Raw genomic sequence first — 13007 nt, 5'->3', positions numbered from 1 at the left:
GTTCGGTTTCATCTTTACTTGCAGGTCAAACTCGATTTTCTCCTCCATATTCGCTCTTTTCTTCTCTCCTCCTCTGCCTCCTCTGCTTTTTGGTACTGTTCAATCTAGAATGACAATTTTTAAAACCAACCCACAAAGGACACACTGTGAAGGAGACATTTTAAAGAAATTAAAAGCAAAAATGAATGTATAGATACCTTAAGCAAAGTAAAGGATGCACCTGGGGTAAAGTGCTTGATGTATCTTTTCCTAGGCTTATTTTTCTATTGTCATTTAATACCAGTATTTCAAATGGCAACTAAGGGGCGGTGGGTGAGGGGAATGACAGCCCCATGGGATCCAGGAGGAGAGCAGACGTACACAATACATACACAAACATACCTCCACAGACACATAAGATCTTATGTCACAAACGTCTTAAGAACGACGTGGGGGGATATTTTCTTTCTGATCTTTTCCTTCCTTGCACATTTCAATGGTCATGCCTGCAGCTAACGCATGCTGAGAAGGAAAAGACCTAAATTTAAACTCAAGAAGTTGGTTTGTTACATGAAAACTGTTTGGGGTTTTTTTGGAGGAGGGAAGCCAAAAGGTTTTTAATGGCATTTACAGGATGACATACGGAACAGAATGATTTTGTCTCTCTGTATAATAGAACAGTTTTACACCTTCCAGGATATTCTCAGGTGACATTTTTTCACGTTTTTCCTATTCTCAGAGATGGTATTCCAATGAGCTATGTACCTATTCTGAGAATCCCTTAGTATTGTTTTTCTCTGGCTAGACAGCTGTTATTTAATTTACTAGTAAAAAAGAACAGTTTTCCGTGTCGTCAGCAGACGTCTGTAAAAATAGCAAAAATCAGCTGAGGCAATTTGTACATTTAGAATGAGTGTGTGTATATGTGTATTTTATATGTGTATAACACATATATATATATATAACACATAACATATGGAAGTGTGTGAGTGTGTGTATTTGTGTGTTGGTATATGTACATCAGGGCAACATATGCTCTGAAGAGGTAGATGTTGCTACACGTTTGACCATTAAAACAAATGAAAATACAATGGCAATCTCCTAAAAGAATTATATTTCTACGACTAAAATTTCAGCACTTACTTTGATCCCATGAAAAAGTTCTTTGCTGTCAATGGTTCTGATACTGCAAAAAAGAACAGGAAAATATCACCTACATATTTTCTCTAAATTCATTAAGCTAGTTCTCTTTCTTACTTCTCCTTCAACCACTATACTCCTTTTTCAGGAGCTCTACAGCCAAAAGCCCACAAATTCTTCAATGCAGTCATGATGGGAATAGGTTTAGCTTCAGGATTTTAATACTTTTCTCTGAAAAAATCTGGTAATCAAGGTGTATATTACCAGCGTTCTGATTATCCCTGGAAAAAAAATAACCGTCGCATTCATTTCACTGGGCATTGCATAGGGATATTTATCGAATTGCTGAAATCATCTCGAATGATCAAGGTTTTATGCTAGAGATGTGGACTAATACTGTCGTCATGAATGGAAGAAATATATACAGGGAGTTTTCCATCACCACCACAATAGTGCCTGGGTTTAACAAAATCTCAGGTTATTTTCACAGGACTGATTTAGCTACCACTTTGTGTCTGTACTTCAGAAAAGGAGATGTTCTAAGATGCATTCCCACACAATCTGAAAATATGTAAGTTCTCTCAGATAAATACGTTACATTCGATGTATATGGGCCCTAATTATAACCTCTGTATTACATAGAAGAAGGATAAACACTAGGTCTTTCAGCCTTGGTTTTAGTTGACTTTGCATACAAATACATAGTTAAGCAAAATGGGCTTGTACATGCTAGATTAACAGTTGGACTCAATGATCTTAAATGTCTTTTCCACCCTAAATGATTCTGTGATTCTATATATATACACACACATATATATGTACACCCCCACGCAAAATTAATAATTCCTATTAGCCAAAGGGAAGAAAAGGGATAAAATTATAATGATCAACAATGTATTTAATTTCCTACAATTCTAGCAGAATATCCCAAACTCTTTACAGTCAATGACAGATTAAAATTTCTCAAGAGATAGATTAAAAAACAATTAAAATTACTATTAAAACATCAAAACAAAACAATTTAAATAAGCTCCCCAAATCTTTCCCATCTAATCCTCTTGAAAATAATTAAAGCTTTCCTTTAGCTACTGGCTTGGAACTGTCAAATATACTTAAAAATAAGGCCCATGATATTAAATGTTTCTTAAGCCTTTTTGTCACTCTACTAAATTACTACGTCTCCTCAATGCATGTGGCTGCAGGCACTAGCTCTTATGGAAATACCCATCCTATAGGCTGACCTTGCATATGGAGCCCAGCTGGATCATCAGAGACCGCATGGGATCAAACCGTGCTCCAACACGGCCAGGTTGTCAGGTCAGAGTTACACAGTTCAGAACAAAATTCCATCTCTGCTCTTGTACACGTAAACCGAGAGCAGATCTGGCAAGGTGGTGTAATGATGACCACGGTGATACCCAGGTCGGTATTTCTGTATTAGCTGACTATGTGAGTCTGTCGAAAGTTGATGGGCTCTGCCCACATCTGGACAACTTCACAAGTAGATATCGTTTATAAACTTTACTATTTATTAAACCATTAGTTATTATTACTATATTAAAAATTAGTAATATTTGAAGCATTTACCCTTTCTCAACTAGTAGCAAAGGTCACAACTTTGAAGTAGTATTTTGCTATACTTAAAGCCAGAAATCCACATTTCAAAACCTGTCAAGTGTTTTTCTTCTGGAACATGTAACCAGCGTGATTTTTTCCTGATCATAGTCACTCATACTTTTGTAACTGCTATGGTAAAATAATGTATTTAATTTGTGGTAAGAAATTTTATTGGAGGGCATGGCTTGATGGGATTGCAGAGAAATATGCTCAGTGATTTGGGTCAAAGAACAAGTGTTCATAGTCCTTTCTTACCTCAGGATTCTGAGAGCATTTCAAAAGGACATTATTAAAATTCATTTTACAGTTGCACTGCTTTACCTGATATTCTTAATGGACAATTTTCTAAACAGGATAGGTGGTTTTACTGCCAGAAAAGTAAAGATGTCATATTGTCACATAAAATTTTTAGAGGCAAAAAATGTACCACATAGATAATTAGTTTCACTGTCCCATGATTTGACTTAAAAGCTTAAAAGACTGTTGTGGCAACGTCGCCAAATGTCTCTAGATATATAAATTACACACATATGCCTATTTTTATAAATGAGGTTTCAGAATTTCAGTAGCAATCTCATGGTGGGAATATTTAGCTCATTTCAGAGGCTGTACTGTGCTTGCACTGTATGCATGTCCCGTGGCCCCAACACAAATGTGTCTGTATTTAGTAAAGATCAGTCTAACCACAACTTGTCTTCTCACCTAAAGCACTGGCTGAGAAATCCAGTTTTTACCTGTTTCCAAACATTTTGAAGAACATGCAGTTCCTCCCTTAGTCTGCATAGATATTTTTTTTTTTAAATCAAGAAGTGCAGTGTGGCCAGACACTTTGCCCTCTTTTTCTTTTCTCCACGCAACAGATTTGGGATGAAATTCCCCACTTTGTCCCTGAGCCAGGGCTAGTTCCAGGACTGGAGATGATTGCCTTACTCCAGATGTGTTGCTCTCAATGGTGCACTCACAGCTGATGTCACCCTGGGTCCTTCCTTGATGGACTGCTCTGGTAGCAAACTCCCCTCTCTCTCTTTCTTACTACATCTGTAAGGGTGACTCACTGGTAAGAGGCTTATCAACATTGTGCCATTGTTTACAGTTGTTTGCTGTTGTTAAAGTTATCTGTATCATAGAATAGGGTCAGAGAAGTTGTTTTATGTAATCTGCTATGAACCACGCTGCAAAAATTAAGATTCCATTATTGGCATGTCTTCCTGCCTAAAAGCTAGAAAGCTCCGTATATGAGCTACTGTCACCTTGGAAACGTTCAGAAAAGAAATACCAACTGCCGGCAGAAGCACGGCGTGTAGCCATATAGCAAACCAAACCGTCCAGTTCTACCAAGTTTCCAGTCTATCATGGGGTGGTACTAAGGTAACTCCATTGAAATGCCTCTAAATTTAACTTCACCTTAAGAAAACAGCAGGGTATTAGTTTATACATGCTTACTACATTACCCAGTTTCTCTGAGGTGTATCACTGGTGGTCAGGGCCTACGAAGTCTAGAAAAGTACCATCACCCAATGCCTTTTTGTGCATCTCCTGAAGCTTAAAGCTGGAATAGATTCACTTACTTTAATTTGGCAGGGCTAAGTTGTGGATCGGGAGGTAAGAACTTGCCTGGGGAGCTGTAACTTAGCATCTTCAGAGGAACTGCAGGTATCTTCTCTCTTCTTGCATCTATATGGGAGATAAAAATCTAGATTGCCTTTCCCTCGTGTCAAATTAATCACCCGATGCAAAATCATGACCAGTGGCCAGGAAATCACACAGTCAGGCGTAACTGGTAGTGAGCACTCTGAGCCGACTGGTGCTGATGGGAAGGGGGCTATTGTAAAACCTCAGTAACAAACCAGCTGGTATTTCTGTATTAAGTTGGATTAGCAATTTGAACTTTGTCCAGTTCAGAGTGAATATTATGTCAACATTTTCTACAGAATGACAATTCAATTCCTAATCATGTCTGAATGCTATGTCTCTGGCTGCAGCAGTGGTAATAATCCATTCTGGTTTACAGCAAAGACACAAATCAGCTTATTCTTTTTTGACTCAGGTGTTGGTTAGGGTTTTAGGAACCTTAGAGGTTAAACTCATATTTATTTATTGCTAAAACTACGTTTGGGTTTTTTTGTTGTTGTTATGAAAGTCATCCACACAGTTGTAAACTGGGACTAAATAAATATCCTGGATAAAAATATCACAAGAAACTGAAAATCAGTGACATTACCAGGTGTTCTTACAAGTGTTTTCTTGAGGGGAAAAAAATGTCCTTGGATCTTTTGCGTCCTGACTAAAGGAGCGTGAGAACTGGCAGGTTCAGAGTTAACAACAGTTATATCTATTCTAGATCTGCAGAGAGAGCTATACAGTTAATCACTGCATATTTTTAGCCTACATCTTGTAGCTTTAATCCTGCAAATGTCTGTATGTAATTTGTTTTATGTAATATGAATAGATGCCATAAAATCAAGATTCTACCATCTATAGAGCTCAGAATGTCCATATATTTCTAAAGAATGAGGATGTATAGCATAAGTGTAGGACAATTAATGGGCTGCTGTGAATAATATATACTCTATACTGTGGGTGCCAGTGGAAATAAATATTTAGATTAGCAGCGTGTGCTTACATGCATGGTATCAAAAAAACAGACCTTGCTTCTCATAGCAACTGTAAAAAATTACAGAAATACTGCTAACAATTGGGGAACATTTTCAATTAAATAAATCCGAGAATGCTTTCTGTCTCTATGTATAGATCAGTGTGTATTTTGGTATGGAGCTCCGCTTAAAGAACGATGCCCCAATATTTTAATAACTGAATCCCTTGGAATCTTTGCGTAGCTGAATTTCTCTAGCATGTCATTTAGGCCCAGCGCCAAGAATAAGGGGACAAGGATCTGCTTTTCTGTGAATGGAACTGCACTGTTCCTTAACTTTGTCAAGGCAATACCTGGAACAGAATAGAAAGGAAACCCAGTTAATTACCAGTTCAGAGCTAAAACCTGGCAACTGATCACATGGTAGCAAACACGCAAGTTCAGAAGATACCGCTGAAGAGCAGAGTATTCCAACGGAGACACATCCTCTGAATACAGACACATTAGCTTTACTGTGTCAATTACTGAAATACCATCTAAACACTTGCTCATCTAGTGATTCTGGGCATGCTTGTAACGACCATTATTTACCAGGAACCTCAAGACCTGCGGTTTCTGCTGAAGCTGGAGGAAGCATTCAGAACGTGACGTTACAGATGGGCAGTGTGATCAGTACACAGGATTTTTTCTGTAATAACCTTTAATTAGTAACTAATGGTGAAATCCTATTGTCAGAATAGCACAGGCTTATTTCTGAAAAGCCATTTAAGACAGCTTCATGCTGGATTGAAACTGGATAATCTTCAATATTCTAAAATGTGCCTATTCCGACCTTCAAATCTACAGGACTTCTGCATGGCGGAACATCACGTCAATTGACTAAAAAGATTTTTTTTCCATCATAATGCCACCAACTTGCTGAAAGTGTAGACGTGTGTGTAAAGTAAATAGTAAGCTGAAAGTTGGAAATTTCTGGGATTTCAGGTACCTGAAGCCAGCTGAGCTCAACGCCCAAGCGTGGCTGGAGAGGTGCCATGGCCCTGCAGCCACATGGGCGACACGGGGCAGTGAGGGGCACACGGCCATGCCACTCGTCCTTACATGTATCTTAGTGCACGTGCCAAAAGCTCCCCAAGATGTGACAGCCCTTGCCAATCACAACCGGAAAGCCGTCGCGTTTAACCTCCACTACTAAAAATAAAAGAATCGTCGGGGCGGGAACAGACACAACGCGCCGCCCCGGCGCTCAGCTGTGCCACCCGCTGGCCGGGGCAGGCCCGCGGCCCCCCCCGCGCCGCCCCTCGGCCCGCCCGCGGCATTGCCAGCACGGCGGCGCTCGGCGCGCACCACTGCGCGGGCGGGGGGCCCCGCACGGTCGGCTGGGTGTGGTTTGCCGCGTTGCCGTGGCAGCGGAGCCAACGGCCGCAGCCGCGCTGAGGCGGCGGTGAGGCGCGGGGCCCGGGGCGGCCTGCTCGGCCCTGCCCGCCGCCGCGCCAGCTGTGGGCCCCCGGGAGGACGTCTCGGCCCAGCGGCGGGCCGCGCGGGGCTCTCCGGGCTGCCCTGGGGCGGCGGGGCGCGGAGGGCCGCCGGGGCGGGGGGGGGGGGGGAGAGGCGCAGCCGCGGGCCCTGGGCGGGCTCCTGGCGGCTGGCGCGGGCCGCGGCCTGCAGGCGGTGAGGCGCTGCGGGGTGGCGGCCCGGTGGAAGGCCCTCGGGCCCTCTGCCGCCGGTAGGGCTCGGCCTGGTGTCCCCGGGGCGGTGCTGCGGGCGGCTGGAGCTGCGGGAAGCTTTGGGGCAGCTGGAGCTGTGGAAGCCTTTGGGGCGGCTGGAGCTGCAGAAGGCTTTGGGGCGGCTGTGGGCTCGTCTTGTGTTTGTGTGACTTCCCGGTGCCGCCAACATCCCTAAGTCAGTCGCAGCCCATTGTGGAAATTCTGGCTTGGTTTTAAGGTGGTTCTTATGATTTGGTTGGTCTGCACCATACTTACATGAAGTATTTTCTCTGTTCCTTACCTGGAGAAAATAGATAACTCTCTTCTAGTTTATGTTTCTGAGTTCCTGAGAAGGATTGATAAATGCACCCAAAGCTGAGCCACCACCTTCACTAATACTCATCATGTGTACAACTCTCTGTATGAGTAAGATCTTGTTGAGATGCTCAGGCATGTGGTGATAACTCATTCCAGATGACATATAGAATTTACTGAATTCTAATTAATGGTGTCAGCATTCGAGATGAGAACTGTTTACTTAACATTCGGTAACTGCATAGGACACAAAAGCAAGTAGTGTTTGTTGGAGTTGTTCCCTAATCATCCTGAGAAAAGTGATTGCCTAAGTAGATAAAATACATTCACAAGGTTTGTTTAATTATTGAACTGATTGCTATTAAAAAAATATGATGGTAGTGGCCTTTCTTTTCTAGAAGACATTTATTAAAGTTGATACTCAAAAGTGTTTGACTAGTACAAAGGTGTGTGATTGTATCCAGTTATTTCACAAGCATTGAGTATTTACTGAATGCTATTAATTAATCTCAAGATATAGTCACCACTATTGCAAGTTCTTGGAGATTTTTATATATATATGTAAATCCTATGCTCTTCTCTTTCTTAGCCTGGTCATTTTGAAAGAACTATCAGCATGGAAGATAATGAGATCAATTATAGTAAGGAAGAAGAGCAAAAATATCTTCCACCATTTCTGGAAGAAAACGAAGAGGAAGCTGGTCAGTTCTCTGATGTGGAAGAACACTGGGAGGGTGAAAATTATGTATTGTTTGGATAACTCACAAAAACCTAACATTAATGTGTCTTCTAACATAGTAGATGGGAACAGTACGGTTCTAGGGTTGAATGACATTCCAAGAAATGCAATGATTCCAGTAGGTATTCTCTAGCATTATGCTACACAGCTGTAACTAACCCAAATCAAACTCATCTTTTCTGTAGCAGTAAATTCTCTACTTTTAACCTCTGAAGGCATTTTGGTTCAGATTTATTGATGGTAAAAATCTAATACTTGACTGTAAGGACTTGATTGATTTGCTCATACATCGGCATCTAGTGCTACTTGAAGTGCTCTAGACTGTCATCTGGCTCCAGAATGGCATAGGTCTTCTAGATTCAACTTTGTGGAGATGTTGGATACCCTGAGACATCTAAACTGGATGTCTCACAGATACCACCAGATACCTCTTAGTAGGCAGCCAGTTTCTCTACTTGTGTCCAGAAGTATGTTTCAGTATAGTATGTGAGGCAACGTATCTACCACTTTACAGATTATCGTGGTGTAGTGCTGAATATTGATCTTTACGTTAAAAAGAGTTCTTGGGTTGCTCTTTTCTCATTGTAATTTTCTTGATTACAAGAATTCTTATAAAAATTTTTGATCTTCACAGTACAGTAGGATAAGGTAATGTCAGATAAACATACTAGGCTGTTGGCCAAAACCTGTCGATAATTAGCTTCCCCCCTGCCCCTCTCCCTGTTTTTTTGTTTTTTTTTTTTTTTTCACCTGCATTGGATTGTTGGTGACACTTCCATAGTGAAGGCAGAGGGTATTTTCCTGTTTGGGTTTGCAGGTGTACCATAGTAGTCCTGTGTGTCTTGTTATACAATTTTTTTTTTTAATATACACTGAAGTAATGCTATAAAATGTTGTCTCTGATTGTCCATGTTTTGACTTGATAGGAAGTATACCTAGAGCTTTGAGTTTTAGAGTTTTAAATCTCTTTATTAAACTGTTGTTTTAATATCTGTTAGAATACCAGCTTGAAGAAGAGTTGGCTTGTGGTGTCAAAATGGGAAATGAGGACACTGCTGAACGAGCTGGAGACAAACCTGATTCTAGCATGTAAATCACTTCTTACCAGTCCTAACAGTAATTTTCTTTATAGTAATTTCCTTTAAACATTTTCAAGAGAAGGTTTGGTTAATTCAACTATGCATTCTTTTGTCAAATTAGTCATAGGCAATATAGACTTCTACAAAAAATTAATCGGTTGCTACTGTTAAAACAATGAGCTGGGTAAGATAAAGACAGACTGAACACTTTCTAATCTGAAGCCATTGTAGTTGTGCACATATAACACAATGATTGCACCACGTTAATGTGGGCGATTTGGCTCTTCTCAAACCAATTTACACTTCTAAAACTCAGTCAACTCTTTGTAATAATATGTAGTGTTGTGTTTCTATCCCTCTGTACTTGTAGAACATCAGGAGCAGTTGGAAAAAGAGAAGCTTGTCTGCCAAAGAATACCAGTGTTGGATTGTAAGTTTTTTCACGTGTACAGGGTTTCATACCACTGTGTAAAGTGGTATGGTGATAGACCAGATATTGGTATGATGGTAGATTTGTACTCATTGATTTTACAAGTAGGTGGTACAGTGGATTTACTCCTGAAGAAGTAAGTTTACATGTAACAGAGGTCATGCCTGGAAAGGAATTTAGTGGTCTGAATGTGGCCTTAAGTAGCTATTGCTCTCGTCAAAGATCAATGCATGGTTTGGCTTACTTTGAGGAGGCTGTTAATCTCTGCCCTGGAATGACCTGGTGCAGGGTTATAAGGCACGATGAAAAGCTCAAATAACATCTATTAACATATGTATGTGGGAGGTTGCATTGCACATATACCTACCACCAATACGTGCTGGCAGTGTTACCATTATCAACAGATAAACTCAAAATACACCAAAATGATTTAGAAAAACAAACAAACCCCCCCAGACCTTCAGACCTTTTCTTGCTATGTGTTTAAGCAGACCAAAATGATAAGAGAGATTAGCGCATCAACAAACCGGTCTGCTGTATATAATATGTTTTAAACTAGTATGGAATGTTCCCTTTAAAGTTTTAGACTGTTGTTCAGGAAAATTTGAATTTGCAAACCCGAGGTATAATCAACCACAGGCATTTCAGAACAAAGACCCATAATTCATGCATTAAATGTTGGTGTAAATGTTCAACATCAGATATGCATGTCTAAAAATCTTGGCTTAAATGCATGTGTGTGTAAACTTCTGTACAAATTATGTTAGTTTGTTTCCTTATTTATACTGGTCATATCTGTAACAGTTCTGCTAGACTAAGAACAAAACTGAAACAACCCACAAATGCATAAATGGATGATGTACAAACTTCACATAATTTCTCATTATGGTTTCATTGTTAATCGTGTTTAAATTCAAAGGAAAAGCTTGGAACACTATGTGGACTACATTAATAAAACTCAGGCTATGAAGTATACAGATAAAGCTTCTGTATTAACCTTACAGAGGAACCTAAAAGAGCTCAGTGACATGGTCAAAGAAAAGGAACTTGTGGCCGAAAAAGCCAGGTTTAGTATTTAAGCGAACATGATCCGATGGCCTAAGTCATCATCAAATACTGGGATACTGTATCTGTAACAAATACTACAGTTTATAGAATTCTTTTTTTGAAAGTTATGTGATGGCAACACTTTTTTAATAGAATATTTTCATTATATCCCCAAACTCTTGTAAAGAATTAAGGATCGAGGATAAGAATTAATTACATACTTGAAAAAATTAAATGCAATAATGAATGTTAAAGAAGAGATGTTTGGTCTGGGAGAACTAGATGCTAATTCCTTTCAATGATGTCTGCACAATCATGATAGTTCAATAGTCAGTTGGAAAGATCAAATGGAAAATTAATTGGAAACATTTTCTTAACTGTGATGGATATGGTACATTAGAGTCGGTGGAGTTGCTCACATAACTCAAGAGAAGCACCTTCTATGAGTGTTTTGATGTGCTAAGGTCACAAAGATGTTCCTTAGCAGCAACTGTTTCTGAAGAAAGCTAATGTACAAAGATGCTGTTTATGCTGTTGTCATTTTTGATGCCTGAACTATGGATGATGTCAGAATACACTTGTCACATTTTCCTGGATCTTTGGAGAAAATGTTTGAAATTAACCAGGGCTTCTGAAGAACCTCATAGTGAGATCTTAAAAGAACAAGTGAGATGGTGGTGGGGAACTGGGAGAGCTGAAGGAATCCTAGCTGTGACTCTTGCCCACAAAAGGAAAAATTTCTTCAGAAAGAGTGAAGAACTTGCAAAATATAAATAATCTGTTTGTTTCTTGCAGAGATGATCTGAGTACCTGTCAACGGCGGATCAAGGTGCTAGCAGAGCAGCTGGATTATTTAGACTTTGAAATAGAGAGAGAGGAGGAGGCTGGCAATGTGTAGGTAGAGAGTTTCTGGATGCCAAAGATTACAGGCATCCACTGTGTTTATCTGTGTGTAATTAATGAGATAAACTTTCTTGGTTTCATCTCTCCATATTGTTGAACAGTTGATAGAATTCTTAAGCACATATGTTAAAGACATTAACAGACCAGTGATGAAACCCATTGTCATGCTCAGGTTAAGCTGTAACTGCATTAGCTTGTAAGGCTGTTCTGGTACAAGGCTGCTGCACTTTCAGCTGTTGAGCAGAGCAATGCTTTCACTCCCCTGTCGCTGAAGGTATGTGGCTAATACTGCAGTCACTTTCCGGCTGAATGTATTTTCAACAGTAATTCCTCCTTTTGAAATAGACTAATGGTGGATTGGCTTGGGAATCATTGACCTCTATGCTTTCTGGTCTAGGGGTAATATTCTGTTAGGTAAATCAGTGCAGAAAGAGGTGGAAACTTAAGAATGGATAGGAAAGATATTTTAAAATATAACAGCAACAGGTTATTTTATCAGCCTAGCCCATTACTGTCAATTATGTTTATCAGGGTCTCAATCACTTCTGTTCAGTATGATGAACCAACCCAATGTGCTATGGCAGTTTTAGAGGTCATGAGTTTGCTTCTGTTAACTGTTACAATCAGGATTTTTTCATATATATATATATATATATGTATGTATGTATATATATGCCATTTCTTTTTTTGTTTATTTTATATTGTGAAATGCATGAATGCCTTTCAGGAGTAGTTCTGCGTCCAGGAGCTGTTCTGTAACGCTTCTGCTATAAAGTGGGAGGCAATTTACTGTACTCTTCACATTTGGTTTAAATAGAAAGAAGTGGGTGGGTTGTGTACCAGGAACCAGTGTATTGTGAACAAACTTTGCAGCTGCATTTTATGACCTGTGTTAATCTTCAAGTTAGTGTGTTGATGAATGGTGCAATGATAAAGGTAGGTTAACTGCCAAAATGGAATATCTGCTTAAACAAAAATGATGAGTTGAATGCTAATGAGACCCCTATGATGGGTGCTAGTACTCCCTGTTCAGGATCTCAGACAGTTTTAGTAACAAAACCCAACAAAGACAGAAAAGCTCTGTGGAAGTTTTTATGCTTATCAATTCTTGCAATCCATTATATTTAACAAGTTAATAATAGAATAAGAAACTTGATAAATGTCTGGTTTATGAAGCTCAGAGATATTGTATTTTAGCACTAATGAAAATACTAGCTGACATTAACATTACTGATGCCCAATACAAAAATTCTGAAGTAAGAGCAGTAGGTTCAGGTAGAAGAGCCATTTCCAGTTTTCATTTTGGGGAAGGGTGTCTATGTTGAATATAGTCAGTTCATGGTTGATTCTGCATACTTTCTGTTAGTCTTCCTGGGTAGAGAAGACCAAGGAAAATAACTGTCTGGCAATGCTGCCATTGTAGACGAAGTATATGGAATATTGTAATGCTGTTTTAAAA

General features: G+C 39.7%; 1 protein-coding gene across 1 annotated transcript in view; it reads left to right on the top strand.

The window, feature by feature from the left end:
• The window catches only part of CFAP74 (cilia and flagella associated protein 74), a 92214-nt gene that overhangs the window by 34966 nt on the left and 44241 nt on the right, over nt 1–13007 (top strand). The window contains exons 3-6 of the mRNA XM_040587941.1: nt 7940–8084; nt 9088–9178; nt 9539–9598; nt 11441–11539. Of these exons, the coding sequence (XP_040443875.1) occupies nt 7940–8084; nt 9088–9178; nt 9539–9598; nt 11441–11539 (395 nt within the window). The remainder of the gene's footprint in view (nt 1–7939; nt 8085–9087; nt 9179–9538; nt 9599–11440; nt 11540–13007) is intronic.

This window comes from Falco naumanni, chromosome 3, assembly GCF_017639655.2.
Source record: "Falco naumanni isolate bFalNau1 chromosome 3, bFalNau1.pat, whole genome shotgun sequence".
Classification (NCBI taxonomy): domain Eukaryota; kingdom Metazoa; phylum Chordata; class Aves; order Falconiformes; family Falconidae; genus Falco; species Falco naumanni.
This window is presented reverse-complemented; position numbering and strand designations above follow the sequence as displayed.